Raw genomic sequence first — 15,963 nt, forward strand, 5'->3', positions numbered from 1 at the left:
GGGGGAGGGACTGGCCCAGAGGGTCCTGGAACAACATCCTGCCGTCCTGCTTTTCTTTTCATGTGTGAGTTGGTATACTTTAAAGTTGGAAATCAAGCTGAGTGTGACAGGGTTTAAAATAGGAAATTTAGTTGGGCAGGTGATGCACATCTGTAATTCCAGCACTCAGGAAGCAGAGGCAAGGAGCATCATGAGTCTCAAGCCAACTTAACTCTACAGTGAGTCCACAAACAAACAAGCCAATGAAATAACTTAGGAAACTTACTATAGGGTATGGAGGCACATATCTATCCTTCCAACATTTGGATGGGATGACAGGGGGACCATGGGAAAAGTGTGTCTTCATGGCTGGTTACCTATGAGATCCTGTCTTAATAATAATAAAATAATAATAATACAGGATTGAAAATAAAAACAACAGAATGGACATTTAGCAAATCACATTTTCATCAGGCTGGGGGAATAGCTCAGTAGCACATGCAAGGGCTTTGGGCTTCAGTCTCAACACTGTCCAAAACAATTGTGTTTGTGTATTTTCATAATGCAAAGCATAAAAAATAAAAATGAAGATAGGAGAGGCTACCTGCCCTTGAGGATGGGAGGAGTAGAGGGCAGGAGAGAGTGGAGGGTAATTGCATGCTGGGGACCTGGGCTAGAGGTTAAGGAGTATCAACCGTGGACTAGATAGATACACTTGTGACATTCATACCAGGGAATACTACACAGTAACAACAAAAGGAAGGAACCCGCTGCTTCCTACGCCAGTGGGGGGGGGGGGCGGTGCATCTCTCAGATTAACATTGTCGGAAGAAGGAGCACGGGAGTGCACAGACTGCATAATTCCATTTCTATGACGTTTAAAAGCTTAGCAAAACGCCTCCTTGGTGACAGAGAAGTCTTATTAGTATCTATACTGTCATTGACTAGGAGGGGTCGAGGGGAAGCCTTCTGGGGCGTGGGAAACATGGGGTGCACATGTGTAACTTGTATGAAGCAAAACCTTGTTGTTTTTTCTGTATTGAGGATTTGAGCCCAGAGCTTTGGTAGGCAAGCGCTCTACCCCCTGAATCCTGTTCCCAGCCCAATTAAGCAGTGCATTTCAACTCAGCATCCTTACTGCATGTAAGCCATGCCTGAATCATGACATTAAAAAGAAAAGGGGGGGGGGCTGGGAAGGTGGCTCAGTGGTAGAGCGCTTGCCTTGCATGCCTGAGGCCCTGGGTTCGATTCCTCAGCATCACATACGCAAAAAGAAAAAAGCCGGAAGTGGCGTTGTGGCTCAAGTGGTAGAGCGCTAGCCTTGAGCTGAAGAGCTGAGGGACAGCACCCCAACCCAGAGTTCAGGCCCCACGACCGGACCCCCCAAAAAAAATAAAAAAGAAAAAGAAAAGGGAAGCTGGGCACTGGTGCCTGATGCCTCTAATCCTAGGTACTCAAGAGGCTGAGATCTGAGGATGGAGGTTCAAAGCCAGCCTGGGCAGGAAACTCCAGAAGGCTCTTATCTCCATTTAACCATCGGAAAAACTGGAAGTGGTGCTGTGGCTCAAAGTGGTAGAGCACTAGGCTTGAGCAAAAGAGCTCACGTATAACACCTAGGCCCCAAGTTCAAGCTCCATGACTGACAAAACAACAACAAAAACACCAAAAAGTGATGAGTGGCAGCCGTGGAGGGGCTGTACTTCTGGTGCTGGGTCTTCAGCTATTGTCTAGACCTGCTCACTCACCCCTGCTAGGCTGACAGCCTGCGATGTGCAGCCCGTCACTCCTGCTCCATTCTTGGTCCTTGGACGCCTCCTTCTTTGTCTGGCCTCCTCTCCCCTCTCCTCAGCTGTCTACTTCTCCACATACTGCCATGCCTTCCTGGGGCCCCTGACCTTCTGACCCATGTCTCTTCTCCCTCAGCCCGAGGATCTGGAGGCCCCCAAGGCCCACCACTTCAAGGTGAAGACATTTAAGAAGGTGAAGCCCTGTGGAATCTGCCGGCAGGCCATCACCCGCGAGGGCTGTACCTGCAAAGGTGAGCATCTGGCTGGCCGTGTGTGTGTGTGTGTGGGGGGGGGGGGTGGAGCTGGGGAGCTGGCCAGGCCTGGGGCAGGCTGGGGCTGTGCTGAGCACATCCATGCCATTTGAACTTGCTGTGTGGTCCCCTGTGAGAGTGTGGAAGGCATGTCATGTAGAGACTGTGGGAGGGTGGCGGTGTGGTATGTGGAGAGCGGGCAGATGCGTGCGAGTGGCGCGGGGTTGGGGTGTGGAGGCTGCATGGAGGCCGTGTGGATGCTGGGTGGCACAGGAAGTATTATAAAGGAGAGAAGCCACGCATACTTCACCCCTGGGTACAGGCTGGGGAGACTTTAAGAATTGATGGACACAGGCGCTGGTGGCTCACGCCTGTCATCCTAGCTACTCGGGAGGCTGGGATCTGAGGATTGCAGTTCAAAACCAGCCTGGGCAAGGAAGGTCTGCGAGACTCTTATCTCCAATTAACTGCCAGAAACCTGGAAGTGGTAGAAGGCTAGCCTTAACCAAAAGAGCGCAGGGAGCATGCTTAGGCCCTCAGTTCAAGCCCCATGACTGACACACAGTAAAAGAGCTGATGAAGGAGCTTCCGGCGGCAGGTCCTGTGCTGATGCGCTCCTCGATGGGCTTGAGCTGTGGCTGTTACTGGTTGCGTCATGTCCCTAATCACCCAGGAAACCAGCGGAGGGCCCTTCCCTCACCCTGTGACGCCATCACCCGCCCAGTGGTCCTGCCTGATGCCTTCCTCCCCACTCCCAGCAACCACTGGGGCCCCAGTGCAGCTGAGCCACTGAGCTTCCAGTTCAGTTCTGCCTCTGTCTCCCCGCCCCCCTGGCTCCTTCCGGTTTCCCGTCCACCCTCTTCACCAGCTCCCACGGAGCTCATCAATGTGAGTCTACTTACATCGTGTCCCTGGTTTGGGGCTCAGCTCTTGCCCTGCTTTCTGCCCTGTGTCCCCACCCCCAAACTCCACCCATAAACCAGCTGTGCCCTGCTCAGTTGCGGGAAAGGCCGGTTATGCCAACTACGCCAAATGAGCACAGCGCTTCCCTTTCTCTGGAACCTTGGTTCATGTGCTTCTGTCCCCGCTAGCCTCGCCCCCTGCCCCTTCCTTATGCCCAGGTCCTGAGTGCAAGCAACAATATTCCAGGACCTCTCATGCACGATCTCACCCAGTGTCACAGCACCCGGAGAGGGAGCGTCTCATCCGTGTTTTACAGATGAGGAAACTGATGCCACAGGTGGTCCTGTCTCTTGCACACCGCTGGCTGGGTGGGAATGGAGTTTTCAGGGTCTGTGCTAGGGGTGCGTGGGGGTGAAAGCATATCAGCTGGAAGCTGGAGGTCAGAGCATTTGTCTTGAATTGTGTGTATGAGTGAGCGCTTGTGGACGGATGTATGGAGGGTATTCCAGGCAAGGCTTGCCAGGGACAAAGGGCCAGGGTTTACCATTCACACTGGACCAGTGGGATCTTTTGCAATATTCACATCAGCCACACGGTGGCGCCTGCTCCCCAAGAGTGTGGGGTAGGGGAGTGCGCAGAGGCTCCCTGGAGATTTAGAATGGCTGCGAAAAGACTCCAGCTTTTTGTCTATGTATCAGCCCCAGTGCTGCTGTGCCCCTTGAGGCTGCACAAATTACTCTCCAGCTCTTCCCTTCCTCTCCAGTTCCCCTCCCCCGCGGTGAGTGGGAAAAGAGACCCCACTAGTGCTGTGGTGGGAGGCAGCGTAGTAACAGAGGCAGCAGAGGTCCTGGGATCCATGTCCTAGGGCTTGAGGTGACAGGGGATGGATGCCTGCTGGGGAGAGTGGCTTCTGGTGTCACCTGACCCCCAGCCTGGCCCTGCTGGTGTGAACTAGAAGGGAGCATGGGTGGCCAGGCTGGTTTGGCAGCTGTGGGTGGGCACTGGCAGGGAGAAGCAAGAAAGCCAGGGCCATAGTGCATAGCCGCCACTAGGTGTCAGCACTGGGCTACAGAAGGTGCTTGGCAAGCCAACAGGGAAGATGACTTCTGGCTAGCGGTCCACAGCCCCATACTCTCATCTGGAAGACTGCAGTTACCAGGTTTAGGGCAGGGCTGTTGGGAGATATGGGGTGGACCAGGTCTTTGTGCTTTGGAACTAGGAGGTTTGGTGTCATGACGTAGATAGATGACCCATTCATCCCTTCCTTACTCCTTCTATCCATTCACCCACCGCCCCATCTCCCCATCTCTCTCTCCATCCGTCCACCTGTCCATCCATCCACCCTCTTACCCCCATCCATCCACCCATTTGTCTGTCTACCCATCCATCTACCTACCCACCCCTCTGTCCATCCATCCACCCACCTATTCCCTGTGTGTCCATCCATTCACCCATTATTCATTCACCCATCCACGCAACTACCCACATTTCTCTCCATCTATCTGTTCATCCCTGTATCCATCCAGCTGTCCATGTGTCCACCCACCCACCTACCCATCTCTCTCCAACCATACATCCATCTGTTGATCTTTCTATTCACTCATCTACCTCCCTCTCTCTATCCATCCATCCACCCATCCATCCATCTGCTTTCTACCTACCTCTCCCTCCCTCCATCCATCAACCCACTCACTCTGTCTATCCCATCCCTTCCATCCCTCATCCCCTCTTTCCTCTCTTCATCCACCCTATCCATCTAATCCATCCATCCATCCACACCATTCCCTGTCTTCCTCCTCTCCTTTCCTCCTTTCCTTTCCTTTCTTTTCCTTTCCTTTCATCTATCCATCCCATCCCATCCCATCCCATCAGACTCTTGGACTAGGTGCTTTTCTGCTCTTCTTCTCTGTCCATTTCAATCCAAACACCTCTTGCTATAGGTGTTACGTGTCTGTGCAGGCTGGATAATGACATAATCTTGCATTTGGCTCAAGGTCTGGGTTTGAATCTCAGCTTTGACTCTTGCTAGTGAGCATTTGGCCACACTGCTTCATTTCTCTGAGCCTTAGTTTCCTCACCTTTAAAATGGTGGCTGGGTGTTGGTGGCTCCCACCTGTAACTCTAGCTACTCAGGAGGCTGAGATCTGAGGATCATGGTTCAAAGCCAGCCTGGGCAGGAAAGTCCGTGAAACTCTTTATCTCCAATTAATTGCCTAAAAACTGGGAGTGGAGTGGTGGCTCCAAGAGGTAGAACACTAGCCTTAAGCACAAAAGCTGAAGGATAACACCCAGGCCCTGAGTTCAAGCCCCATAACCGATGACAACAATAACAACCCCCCACCCCCCAAAAAGGGACAAAGAGCACCAGCTCCCTTATCGTCTGAGGTTGCTGTGGGGATTAGAGAAGAAAATATTCACAAAGCATTTAGATCAACAAATCCAACAAATGCCAGCCAAGATCACTTGGATTCCACACACGTGGCCACTTGCACAGTTTGTCTGTAAAAGTTTGGAAACACTGGGGGCAATTTAGTGGTACATGCCTAGAATCCTAGCATTCAAGATGCTGAGGCCGGAGAATAGCAATTTCTCAGCCAGGATTGGTTCCATAGCCAGCTTTGGACTCAAAGCACAAAAAACAAAAACAAAGGGGAAAAAATCCCAAACAATTCAGCAACAAAACAAAAAGGCAGCAGAAAAGATAATTTAGGATTCTTCTTCTTACTTAGAGTATATTTATATGGTGCCTCCCTCATCCGAGGTCTTATGTTACTCAAGGTATTACGTGTATTATTCTAAGCGTTAATTCTGTGACTGTTCTTATGAAAAGTGGCTTCAGGTGTTTTTGCTTGCCAGGCCTATCTTTCTTTCTGCTCTCCATAGATCCATAGGCTGCATTTGAAGGAGGGTGTAACTGCCTTTCTAAAAGGCAGTTTGTTCGACAGGCACTGGTGGCTCATGCCTGTAATCCTAGCTATTCAGGAGGCTGAGATCTGAGAGTCACAGTTCAGAGTCTGCCTCTGTCAGGAAAGTTCCATGAGACTCTTCATTAACCACCAAAATGCCAGAAGTGGAACTATGTGGCTTAATTAATAGCGCACCAGACTTGAGTGAAAAAGCTGAGGGACAGCAGCAGCCCCAGTACTGGTGCTAAAAACAAACAAACAAAAAGTTCTTTATAGAAACAGAACAGGATGTGGGTATCTAGAGATGGATGGATGGATGGAGAGATAGCTGGAGCTTTAAGGAATAGCTCAGATGGTTATGAAGGCATGGCAAGTCCCAATCTGCAGGTAGACCAGCAGGCTGGAGACCCAGGGAGGAGCCGCAGCTCCAGTTCAAAAGCAGTGTGCCCGCAGAATTCCTTCTTGTTTAGTCTTTATCTCTTCAGGCCTGCAACTGACCAGGTGAGGCCCACCCTCAGGATGGAAATAGCGTGCTTTACTCAGAGTTTACTGCTTCTGATGTGAATCCCATCAACAACCTCCCCCCCCAACTCTCTGCAGAAACATCTAGAAAAATGTATGACCAACTCTCTGGGTACTGTGGTCTAGCCAAGTTGACATATAAAATGAAGGACCACAGACCTGGAGCCCAGGCCAGGCCTGGTGACCAGGTGGGCGGTGGGGCTGGCCTCTCCCTAGTGCTGGTGGCTGGGGCAGGGGTCAACCCCACAGAGAGCCTTTGCGCTCATTTTCCAACCCGAGCCAGGAGGAAAAGGCCATTTAAATCCCAACAATGTTGGCTTCCTGTGTTCCGAGAGGCAGGAAGTCACCCTGGGACAGAGTCCCAGCGGTCCAGCTGAGACAGGCACAGGGGTCACGGGCTGGAGCTGGGGGCTTCGATCCCTGTGCGGCCATGGTGACTAGCTGTGTGTGAGGCCATGGTGACTAGCTGTGTGTGATGGCCATGGTGACTAGCTGTGTGTGATGGCCATGGTGACTAGCTGTGTGTGATGGCCATGGTGACTAGCTGTGTGTGATGGCCATGGTGACTAGCTGTGTGTGCGGCCATGGCGACTAGCTGTGTGTGCGGCCATGGCGACTAGCTGTGTGTGCGGCCATGGCGACTAGCTGTGTGTGCGGCCATGGCGACTAGCTGTGTGTGCGGCCATGGCGACTAGCTGTGTGTGATGGCCATGGTGACTAGCTGTGTGTGATGGCACTGGTGACTAGCTGTGTGTGATGGCCATGGTGACTAGCTGTGTGTGATGGCCATGGTGACTAGCTGTGTGTGATGGCCATGGTGACTAGCTGTGTGTGCGGCCATGGTGACTAGCTGTGTGTGCGGCCATGGTGACTAGCTGTGTGTGCGGCCATGGTGACTAGCTGTGTGTGATGGCCATGGTGACTAGCTGTGTGTGATGGCCATGGTGACTAGCTGTGTGTGATGGCCATGGTGACTAGCTGTGTGTGATGGCCATGGTGACTAGCTGTGTGTGATGGCCATGGTGACTAGCTGTGTGTGCGGCCATGGTGACTAGCTGTGTGTGATGGCCATGGTGACTAGCTGTGTGTGCGGCCATGGTGACTAGCTGTGTGTGAGGCCATGGTGACTAGCTGTGTGTGATGGCCATGGCGACTAGCTGTGTGTGCGGCCATGGTGACTAGCTGTGTGTGCGGCCATGGCGACTAGCTGTGTGTGCGGCCATGGCGACTAGCTGTGTGTGATGGCCATGGTGACTAGCTGTGTGTGCGGCCATGGCGACTAGCTGTGTGTGAGGCCATGGTGACTAGCTGTGTGTGATGGCCATGGTGACTAGCTGTGTGTGATGGCCATGGTGACTAGCTGTGTGTGATGGCCATGGTGACTAGCTGTGTGTGATGGCCATGGTGACTAGCTGTGTGTGAGGCCATGGTGACTAGCTGTGTGTGCGGCCATGGTGACTAGCTGTGTGTGATGGCACTGGTACCCACTGCAAACCCGGGGGTCCTGGTCCCCATGAACGTAGGTTAGACAGCGACACCCCTGGGATGGAGGCTGCGTCTTGCAGGGCACTTGCTCAGAAGGGTGCTGTGGGCATGATTTTGACTGCAAGGCCTTTGTGGCTGGCCCTGAGCACCTGTGTGCTAGGAGTCTCCAGGCAGCTGGAGGATGCCAGGAGACAGAACTCATCCCTGCCCTGTAATCCCAGTGCCAGGACAGGCAAGAGATGGTACCCATGGCCATGGGGCCACATTCCCACCACCCTCAGGCCAGCTGGTTCCCAACAGCCTCCAGGATGTTTACAGGACTGGAACTGGACTTTCCCTCTTTCTATTGTATGTTTGCTAGAGTCTTTTTGTTTTGTTTTGTTTTCCATTGGCATTTGAACTCAGGATCTTGTGTTTGCTAGTCAGGTGTTTTACTACTTGAGCCACACTGCCAGCCCCTCCCTTTCCCTCTTCTTTTTGATGTGCAGTGTGTAACAAAAATCCCTGAGGCTGGGTAAGTTATAAATAGATATGTTTTCCACTGGGTTTCAGAGGCTGTAGGTCTAAGGTCAGGGTGAGGGAGAAGAAGCTACAGAGAAGAGTGTGCAGTAGATAGAGCAAGAGGACCCTGGTAATGGCCTCTGGTCTTGGCTCCTAAGCCAAGCCAGCAATAGGCCTCTTGCTTCTGTAGGAACCTGTGCTCTGGTTTCCGTATTGGTTATCTACTGCTGTGTAACAAATAACACTATAGAATTAGAAATTTATTTTTTATTGAAAAATGTGTGTGTGTGTGTGTGTGTGTGCTGGTACTGGAGTTTCAACTCAGTTCTGGGGCACTATCCCTTAAGCTTTATCTTTCAAGCGTGATGCTCTACCACTTGAGTCACAACTACACTTCCAACTTTTTGCTGGTTAACCAGAGATAAGAGGCTCACAGACTTTTCTGCTCAAGCTAGCTTTGAATTGCAGTTCTCAGATCTCAGGCTCCTGAGTAGCTAGGATTATAAGTGTGAGACATCAGCACTTGGCTAGCAGTTTATTTTTATTTATTTGGCAATACTGTGCTTTGAAGTCAGAGCTTGTGCTTGCTAGGCAGAGGCTCTACCATTTGAAACGTCCTCCTCCCAGGCCAATTTTACTTCACTTTTTTTTTCAGCTAGCGTCTCCTGTATAGCTGGGATTCTGTAGACATACCACTACATCTGGTTTGTGTGTTGAGATGGGGTTTCACTAACTCTTTTTTTTGGGGGGGGAGTCTGGTCGTGGGGCCTGAACTCTGAGCCTGGATGCTGTCTCTCAGCTCTTCAGCTCAAGGCGAGCGCTCTACCACTGAGCCACCTTCCCAGCCCTCACTAACTCTTTAACTGGGCTGGCTTTGAACCTTGGTCCTCCCAAATGCCTGTCTCCCAGGAGCTGGGGCTGCAGGTGTGAGCCATCACACCTGGCATTAGCAATTTAAGTTAAATGTAGAATTGCTATTACATATAATTTCTGAGAGTCAGGACTATACAGTGACTTGGCTAGCTGCTTCTGGCTCAGAGCCTCTCTGAATTTGGGTCTTGTGTTAGTCAGATTTCCATCACTGTGACAAAAATAACTGAAATGAATCAACTTAAAGACAAGCTTATTTTTGTATAGTCTCCCCTCTTTACCTTTGAGACAAGATACTGCCATGCAGTCTAGGCTGGCCTTGAACTTAAGACCCTCTGCCTTAGTCTCCCAAGTGCTGGGTGAGTTTTGTCAGTTGTGGGGCTTGAACTCAGGGCCTGGGCACTGTCCCTGAGCGCTGTTTGCTAAAGACTAGCACTCTACCACTTGAGCCACAGCTCCATGTCCGGCTTTCTGGTGGCTAACTGGAGATAAGAGTCTCACAGACTTTGCTGACCAGGCTGGCTTTGAACTATGATCTTCAGATGTCAGCCTCCTGAGTAGCTAGGATTACAGGCGTGAGCCACCATTGCCTGGCCTTGCCTCATTTTTAGTTTGTGATTGCCCTGGACTGTTTTTTTGCCTGTGGCACATGGTTCCATGTGGTAGGTGTATATGACCTGTTCCCCTCATGGTGGCCAGGAAGCAAAGAGAGAAACAGGAAGGAGCCAAGACCCCAATATTCCCTTCATGGGCACCTTCCAATGACGTAACTTTCTTTCATTAGTCTTCCCCTTCCCCCCCCCCCCCCCCTTTCTTTTGTTTGTTGGTTCTGGGGCTTGAATTCTGGGCCTGGGCACTGCCCCTGAGCTCCTTTCACTCAAAGCTAGTGCTCTACCATTTGAGCCACAGCCCCACTTCCTCCTCAGACTTTTGCCCGTGGGACAAAATACATGAACAGAATCACTTCAGCAAAGAAGGATTTATTTGGTTCTTGGTTTCAAAGGTTATAGTCCACCATGGTAGAGAGGATTTGGGCATATACTCACTTCAAGGTGACCAGGAGTAAGGAGGGAGAGAGTGAGAGAGAGTGAGCGAGGGAGAGGGGAGATTTCCTTTATCCCCCCTCTTTTATTCTATCTGGGCCCCCCAGCCTACGGGTGCTTTGCCCACTTTGGGGGAGCTATTCCCCCTTGGTTAATCCTCTCTAGAAATAACCTCAAATTGTTCATCTCCTCGGTGCTTCTCCATCCAATCAAGTTGATAGTCAAGATTAACCATCACCAGCCCCACCCACTACAGCTACTCTTACCTCCAGTAGCTCTGTGCGCTGGTGACCAAGCCTTTCACACAGGGGCTTTGGGGGCCGTTAATGATCCAGGCTAGACTCGGCCCTGCCAGTGAGGGAGGGGACAGACCGGACATGAAGGCCAGGAGCCACCTCCAAGGCTGGCTCCACAGATCTCCTTCCTAGACCACACACACTGCTTGTTTCCTTGGCCTGAGAGCGGGCCTGGCCTTCTGGAGCTTCAGACAACAGCAGGAGTGACCCAAGTCAGAGCACAGGAACTCTAATGGCCCCATGGCCAAGACAGGAGAAGATGAAGAATGTAAAGGAGGCTTTCTGGAGAGGACACTGCAGGAAGTCTCCTTAGGGTTGGAGGTAGGTGCCTCTCAGGCCCGACCTGATGGAGATCCCGTCCCCCTCCCCCCAGTTTGCTGAGCTTTGTCTTCCAGGGGGAGTTTGGGGGAGTGTGCAGGGGGCCCTCAGGGTCCTGATTGTGATTGCCTAGTGATTTCCCCCTCTGCCCTCCCCCGGAGGCTTTCACTGAGTGTGTGCCTACTGTGCAAGAGGCCAGGCTGCTCTGGATGGGGGGAGGGCACTGTGTACTGTGCACTGCCCAAGTCGCCCACCACAGAGAATGCTGGCACCAGCCTGCGGTTTGCTGACCAGCCATGCATGTGGTACCAGGCTGGATCTGCCTGGAGACCAGGCATCTTCTCCAGTTTCCCCAGAGATGGTAGGCTATCTGGGCCCATGTCATGGGACTGATCTGCCCAGAAGACGCCCTGGTCCAGTTCCTACAAAGATGCTGCGCCCCCAGGGCCTGAAGCTCTCACGGTCCTGGCTGCAGGGTATGGATGAGACACGTGGGCAGATGTGGACTTCGTGTTTCTGTCTGGTGTGGGGAGCTAAGTTAGCTAGGTTAGCTCCATGGAAGTTACCCTCCCACTCCCCTCCCCCACCATGACTTCAGACTGTGGTCGAGGCACAGGGGCACGCCTCAGGGCGCTGGACCTGCTCTGCTTTGGGTGGCTAGGAATGAGGGGATGACTGCATGGATTGCCGGGAAGAAGGGTTCATCCCGCTGGAGTGTGAGGGGGAGGGAGAGGGCTCCAGACAGCTGAAGCAAAAGGCACAAGGGCCCTGTGGTAAGGGAGAGCATGTTGCATTCTGGGAACTGTCAGAAACGTGAAGTGGGCTGGAGGCAGATGGAGTCCTAGCCTCCTCTGTCTAGACGGAGGTGGGGAGGCCCAGGGGGGACCCTAGGAGATGCTTTCTTGTTTGAACAGGAGATGTTGGAAGGCGTCAGAGCTCAGGAGAAGGCTGAGAGTGGAGTGGGATGATACATGTACATAAACTCTACGGGAGAGCCTTAGTCACGTTCAATTCAGCAAGTATTAAGACTACTGCGTGCCTGTGCACACATACACACACACACACACACACACACACACACACACACACACACACACACACACACACACACACACACACACACACACACACACACACACACACACACACACACACACACACACACACACACACACACACACACACACACACCCTGGAAGGAGCCCTTGAGGTGGAAACTAAGATGGAAAGGGAGAAGTTTCTTAACCCAGAGATGTGAGCCAGTGAGGGTGGTCCAGACTCAGGCCAGAGCCTGAGGCTTCCAGAGTTCTCCAGCCTTAAAGAAGACGTGGTGGGGGTGGGGAGAGAGGTGTGTCATGTGTGGCCAGGGGCAGTGAGGAAAACCTTGCTGCAGCACTGGCTGAGTCCCAGGGCTATGCTGGGCCAGGACTACCTTCGAGAAGGTCTCAAGTGAGGGCCGGTGGCCAATGTAAGATGGAAAGGTCGGCTGGCAGTGGCCACTCAGGAGCTGCTGGGTCTGGGTCTTTCCTATCCTCGCCACTGTGGTCTAACCAGTGCCAACCCCACTCTGGCCTCCACAGGTCCCCGGGGGCCCTCCGGACCTTGGGGCCCAGAACCTACTCTAGAGAATCCTCTGCCCCACCCCAGGGACGTCAAATCCTTGCAAGTCCCAGGGCCCTGGGGCAGTGCGGCTGGGCTGGGGACATTCCAGGCTTTGGGAACCTGATAGGAAATTTGATGCTGGCGTCTGGTTGTGTGTGTGTGTGTGTGTGTGTGTGTGTGTGTGTGTGTGTGTGTGTGTGTGTGTGTGTGTGTGTGCATACCAGCGTGCGCACGGGCCTTGAGCCTGCTGTAAGGGGAGAGGCCCCTTGCTCCTTGGTGAGGTTGGCACGGGGCCTGGGTCCCCGCCACCTCTGCCCTGGTGGGGCTGGGGGCTGGGGGGGAGGGGGCTGGAGGGAAGAACCCAGCCTGACGGGCCTCCGCCCCGCCCCTCCCTCCTGCGGGGAGGGTCTCAGCCCCCAGCCCCGCCCCCTCCGACCCGGGGCGGGGCGGGAGGAGAGCCGTGGAGTTTCCATTTCATACCTTGCGGCTAAAACTTTCTTTCTGTGTCTCTCCCGCCGGCAGTCTGCAGCTTCTCCTGTCATCGGAAATGCCAGGCCAAGGTAAGGGACCGCGCGGGCTCGGGAGGCGCCTGGGAGGGCGCGAGGGGTCCAGGGCCGGGGTGAGGGGGTGGGCGAGGGAGGGGGGGCACCGGTGGGGCGGGGCGGGGCCGGGCCGTCCCTCCTCCTCTCTTTGTTTATGCAAAACGCGGGGCGCTTGCGGGTCAAGGTGAAGGCGCAGGCCCCGGGGGGGCGCAGGGGTGCGCGCTCGAGGGGCGCAGGGGCGCGCGCGGGTCAAGGCGACGGCGCAGGCCCCGGGGGGCGCAGGGGCGCACGCTTGGGGGGCGCAGGGGCACGCGCGGGTCAAGGTGGAGGCGCAGGGCCCGGGGGGCGCAGGGGCGCACGCTTGGGGGGCGCAGGGAGGCGCGCGGGTCAAGGCGAAGGCGCAGGCCCCGGGGTGCGCAGGGGTGCGCGCTCGGGGGGGGGGCGGCGCAGGGGCGCGCGCGGGTCAAGGCGAAGGCGCAGGCCCCGGAGGGCGCAGGGGCGCGCACGGGTCCAGGTGAAGGCACAAGCCCCGAGGGGCGTAGGGGCGCGCGCGGGTCCAGGTGGCGACGCAGGCCCCGGGGGGGCGCAGCAGTGCGCGTGGGTCAAGGTGAAGGCGCGGGCCCCGGGGGGCGCAGGGGCGCAGCGGTGCGCGTGGGTCAAGGTGAAGGCGCGGGCCCAGGGGGGCGCAGGGGTGCGCACGGGTCCAGGTGAAGGCACAAGCCCCGGGGGGCGTAGGGGCGCGCGCGGGTCCAGGTGGCGACGCAGGCCCCCGGGGGGGGGGCGCAGCAGTGCGCGTGGGTCAAGGTGAAGGCGCGGGCCCCGGGGGGCGCAGGGGTGCGCGTGGGTCAAGGTGAAGGCGCGGGCCCCGGGGGGCGCAGGGGCGCAGCGGTGCGCGTGGGTCAAGGTGAAGGCAAGGGCCCCGGGGGGCGCAGCGGGGTGGGGAGCGGCTCCGGCTGCAGGACCCCGCGGGCGGGAGAAGGGGTGTGTGGGGTAGGTGGGGAGCACGGAGGGTCTTGGAATCGGCTAAGCCACTGCCCCTCCCGTCTTTACTAGCCAGGCCCCATCTTGGTCCTCAGTTTCCTCAACCGTGGCTCCTGGTTGATCTTGGCGGGAGTGGGACGTGGAGGCCAGAGAACGATGGACTACCCCAGGGTTTCCGGGCCCTGGCTGCCCGGCATCTGGCAGGATAGAGGGGTGATGAGGAGTAGTGTGCAAAGAAAGCTGCCCTGTCAAGCAGTTCAGCCCCACAGGGGGTGGGTGGGCTTCCCTTCGCTCTTTCTTGTCCCCCCTTTCCCCTCTTCTTCTTCTCCCTTCCCTAGCTCCTTCCCTTTCCCCTCCTCCCCTGCCAGCGTCCACATTTCCTCCACCCCTGCCCTTTCACCTGCTTTTGCTGCCCATGTGTTACAGCTCAGGCTACAACTCTAGGAATGGAGAGGGGAGGACCTGTGCATCAGAAAGGAGCACTGAGAAAGGGAGGAGTGAGTTGGGTGCATCTCTGCTCCGCTTCTTATGGCCTTGGGCAGCCAGGTGCTTGTCTGAGGCTGCTTCATCCTCAGGGACGTGAATGAGAAGTGTGACTGAAGCCGGCCTGAGGATTAAATACCAGGATGTGTTTCCCCTCTAGCATGCTGCTCAGCACTGTGTGTGGTGAGGATGGTTACCCAGAGCAGTAGGTCTGGGGCCTTGGTGTCTCCCCTCTGTGAGTGCCAGGCTTTGGTTTCATGTAGCTATGGTGCAAAGGGCCTGCGGTCTACAGTAGATGCCTCTGTGCGGTGACTTTTTGCCTGTTGATGCCCGCTCTTCAAATTCCCTCAGCTTTATGGTTGGGCTTCTTGCTCCATTGCTGTTCTTGTCCTGTTCATCTGGAGCAGCATTGTCCAGCCTTGACTCCAGAACCTTCCAGAGTTCTAGTTCATCTCTTCTGTCTCTCCCTCCTACTTCTTGCACCCATGTCTCATAATAGCTGTGGACAACTTGTGCTGTGGTTTAGGTCATACAGGAGTTAGCAGATTTTATGCTTGGAGTCCTAGTAGAGCTTAAAGCATAGCCAAAGAAGCAAGCCAGAAGGGGAAATGGAGGCACCAAAAGGTGGAGTGACTTCCCAAGGGGTCTAGTCCTCACTGGGTCTGTGCTCACTGCCCACTAGCAGATGTATCTCCATCCTGCCATCTCTTGGTAGAAGCAGGAAACATGCCAAGAGGATAATGGATGACCGTGCTGGCCACTGACCACTGGTCACAGAGGGTCTGAGTAGGGAAGACAGAGGCCAGAGAGGCCCACAAAGATGTGGCAGGAAGTGGCTTCTTCAAGATCAGCACAGGTGGCTCATGCCTATAATTCCAGCTACTCAAGAGGCCAACCTGCACAGGAAAGTCTGTGAGACTCTCATCTCCAATAAACTACTCAGAAAAAGCTGGAAGTGGTGCTGTGGTAGAGTGCTAGCCTTGAGCACAGAGAGGCTTAGGGACAGAGCCCAGACCCTGAGTTCAAGTCCCAGGATCATCAGGAAAAAAAAAAAGCTGGACGTGGAGGTATGGTTTAAGCACTAGCCTTGAGCAAAAATAAAAGCTAAGCGACAGCACCCAGGCCCTGAGTTCTAGCTCTAGTAATGGAGAGAGAGAGAACACTCTTATTATGCATTATTTTGTGTGTAAAGACAGGTCATAGGTGAACTTGGGCTGAGTGTGTGTGTGTGTGTGTGTGTGTGTGTGTGTGTGTGTGTGTGTGTGTGCACCTTCCTTGGTGACTTTCTTGCATGCTGGGGTTCGAGGACCCCTGGCTGCCACTGCCCAGATGAGGAGGCCAGCTAGGACCAGAGGGGGCCTGGCAGGGCAGTGGCCGTATAGATGGGGCTTTTCATAGGAAAACAGGACCCACTGGTAGTGTGGGCTCCACCCAGTTGGCAAACCTTCCTGAGAAACCACAGCTCTTACTGCTGCCCTGCTTTTTCCCTCTTTC

The 15,963-nt window shown here is 54.6% G+C and overlaps 1 protein-coding gene across 6 annotated transcripts in view; it reads left to right on the forward strand.

The window, feature by feature from the left end:
- Tns1 (tensin 1) overlaps positions 1–15,963 on the forward strand; it is a 185,641-nt gene that overhangs the window by 9,836 nt on the left and 159,842 nt on the right. For all 6 annotated transcript variants that reach the window (XM_042679011.1, XM_042679018.1, XM_042679013.1 and 3 more), the window contains exons 2-3: positions 1,903–2,017; positions 12,986–13,023. In XM_042679011.1, the coding sequence (XP_042534945.1) occupies positions 1,903–2,017; positions 12,986–13,023 (153 nt within the window). The remainder of the gene's footprint in view (positions 1–1,902; positions 2,018–12,985; positions 13,024–15,963) is intronic.

This window comes from Dipodomys spectabilis, unplaced genomic scaffold (genome assembly GCF_019054845.1).
Source record: "Dipodomys spectabilis isolate Male_0828 unplaced genomic scaffold, ASM1905484v1 ptg000051l, whole genome shotgun sequence".
Taxonomy (NCBI): Eukaryota; Metazoa; Chordata; class Mammalia; order Rodentia; family Heteromyidae; genus Dipodomys; species Dipodomys spectabilis.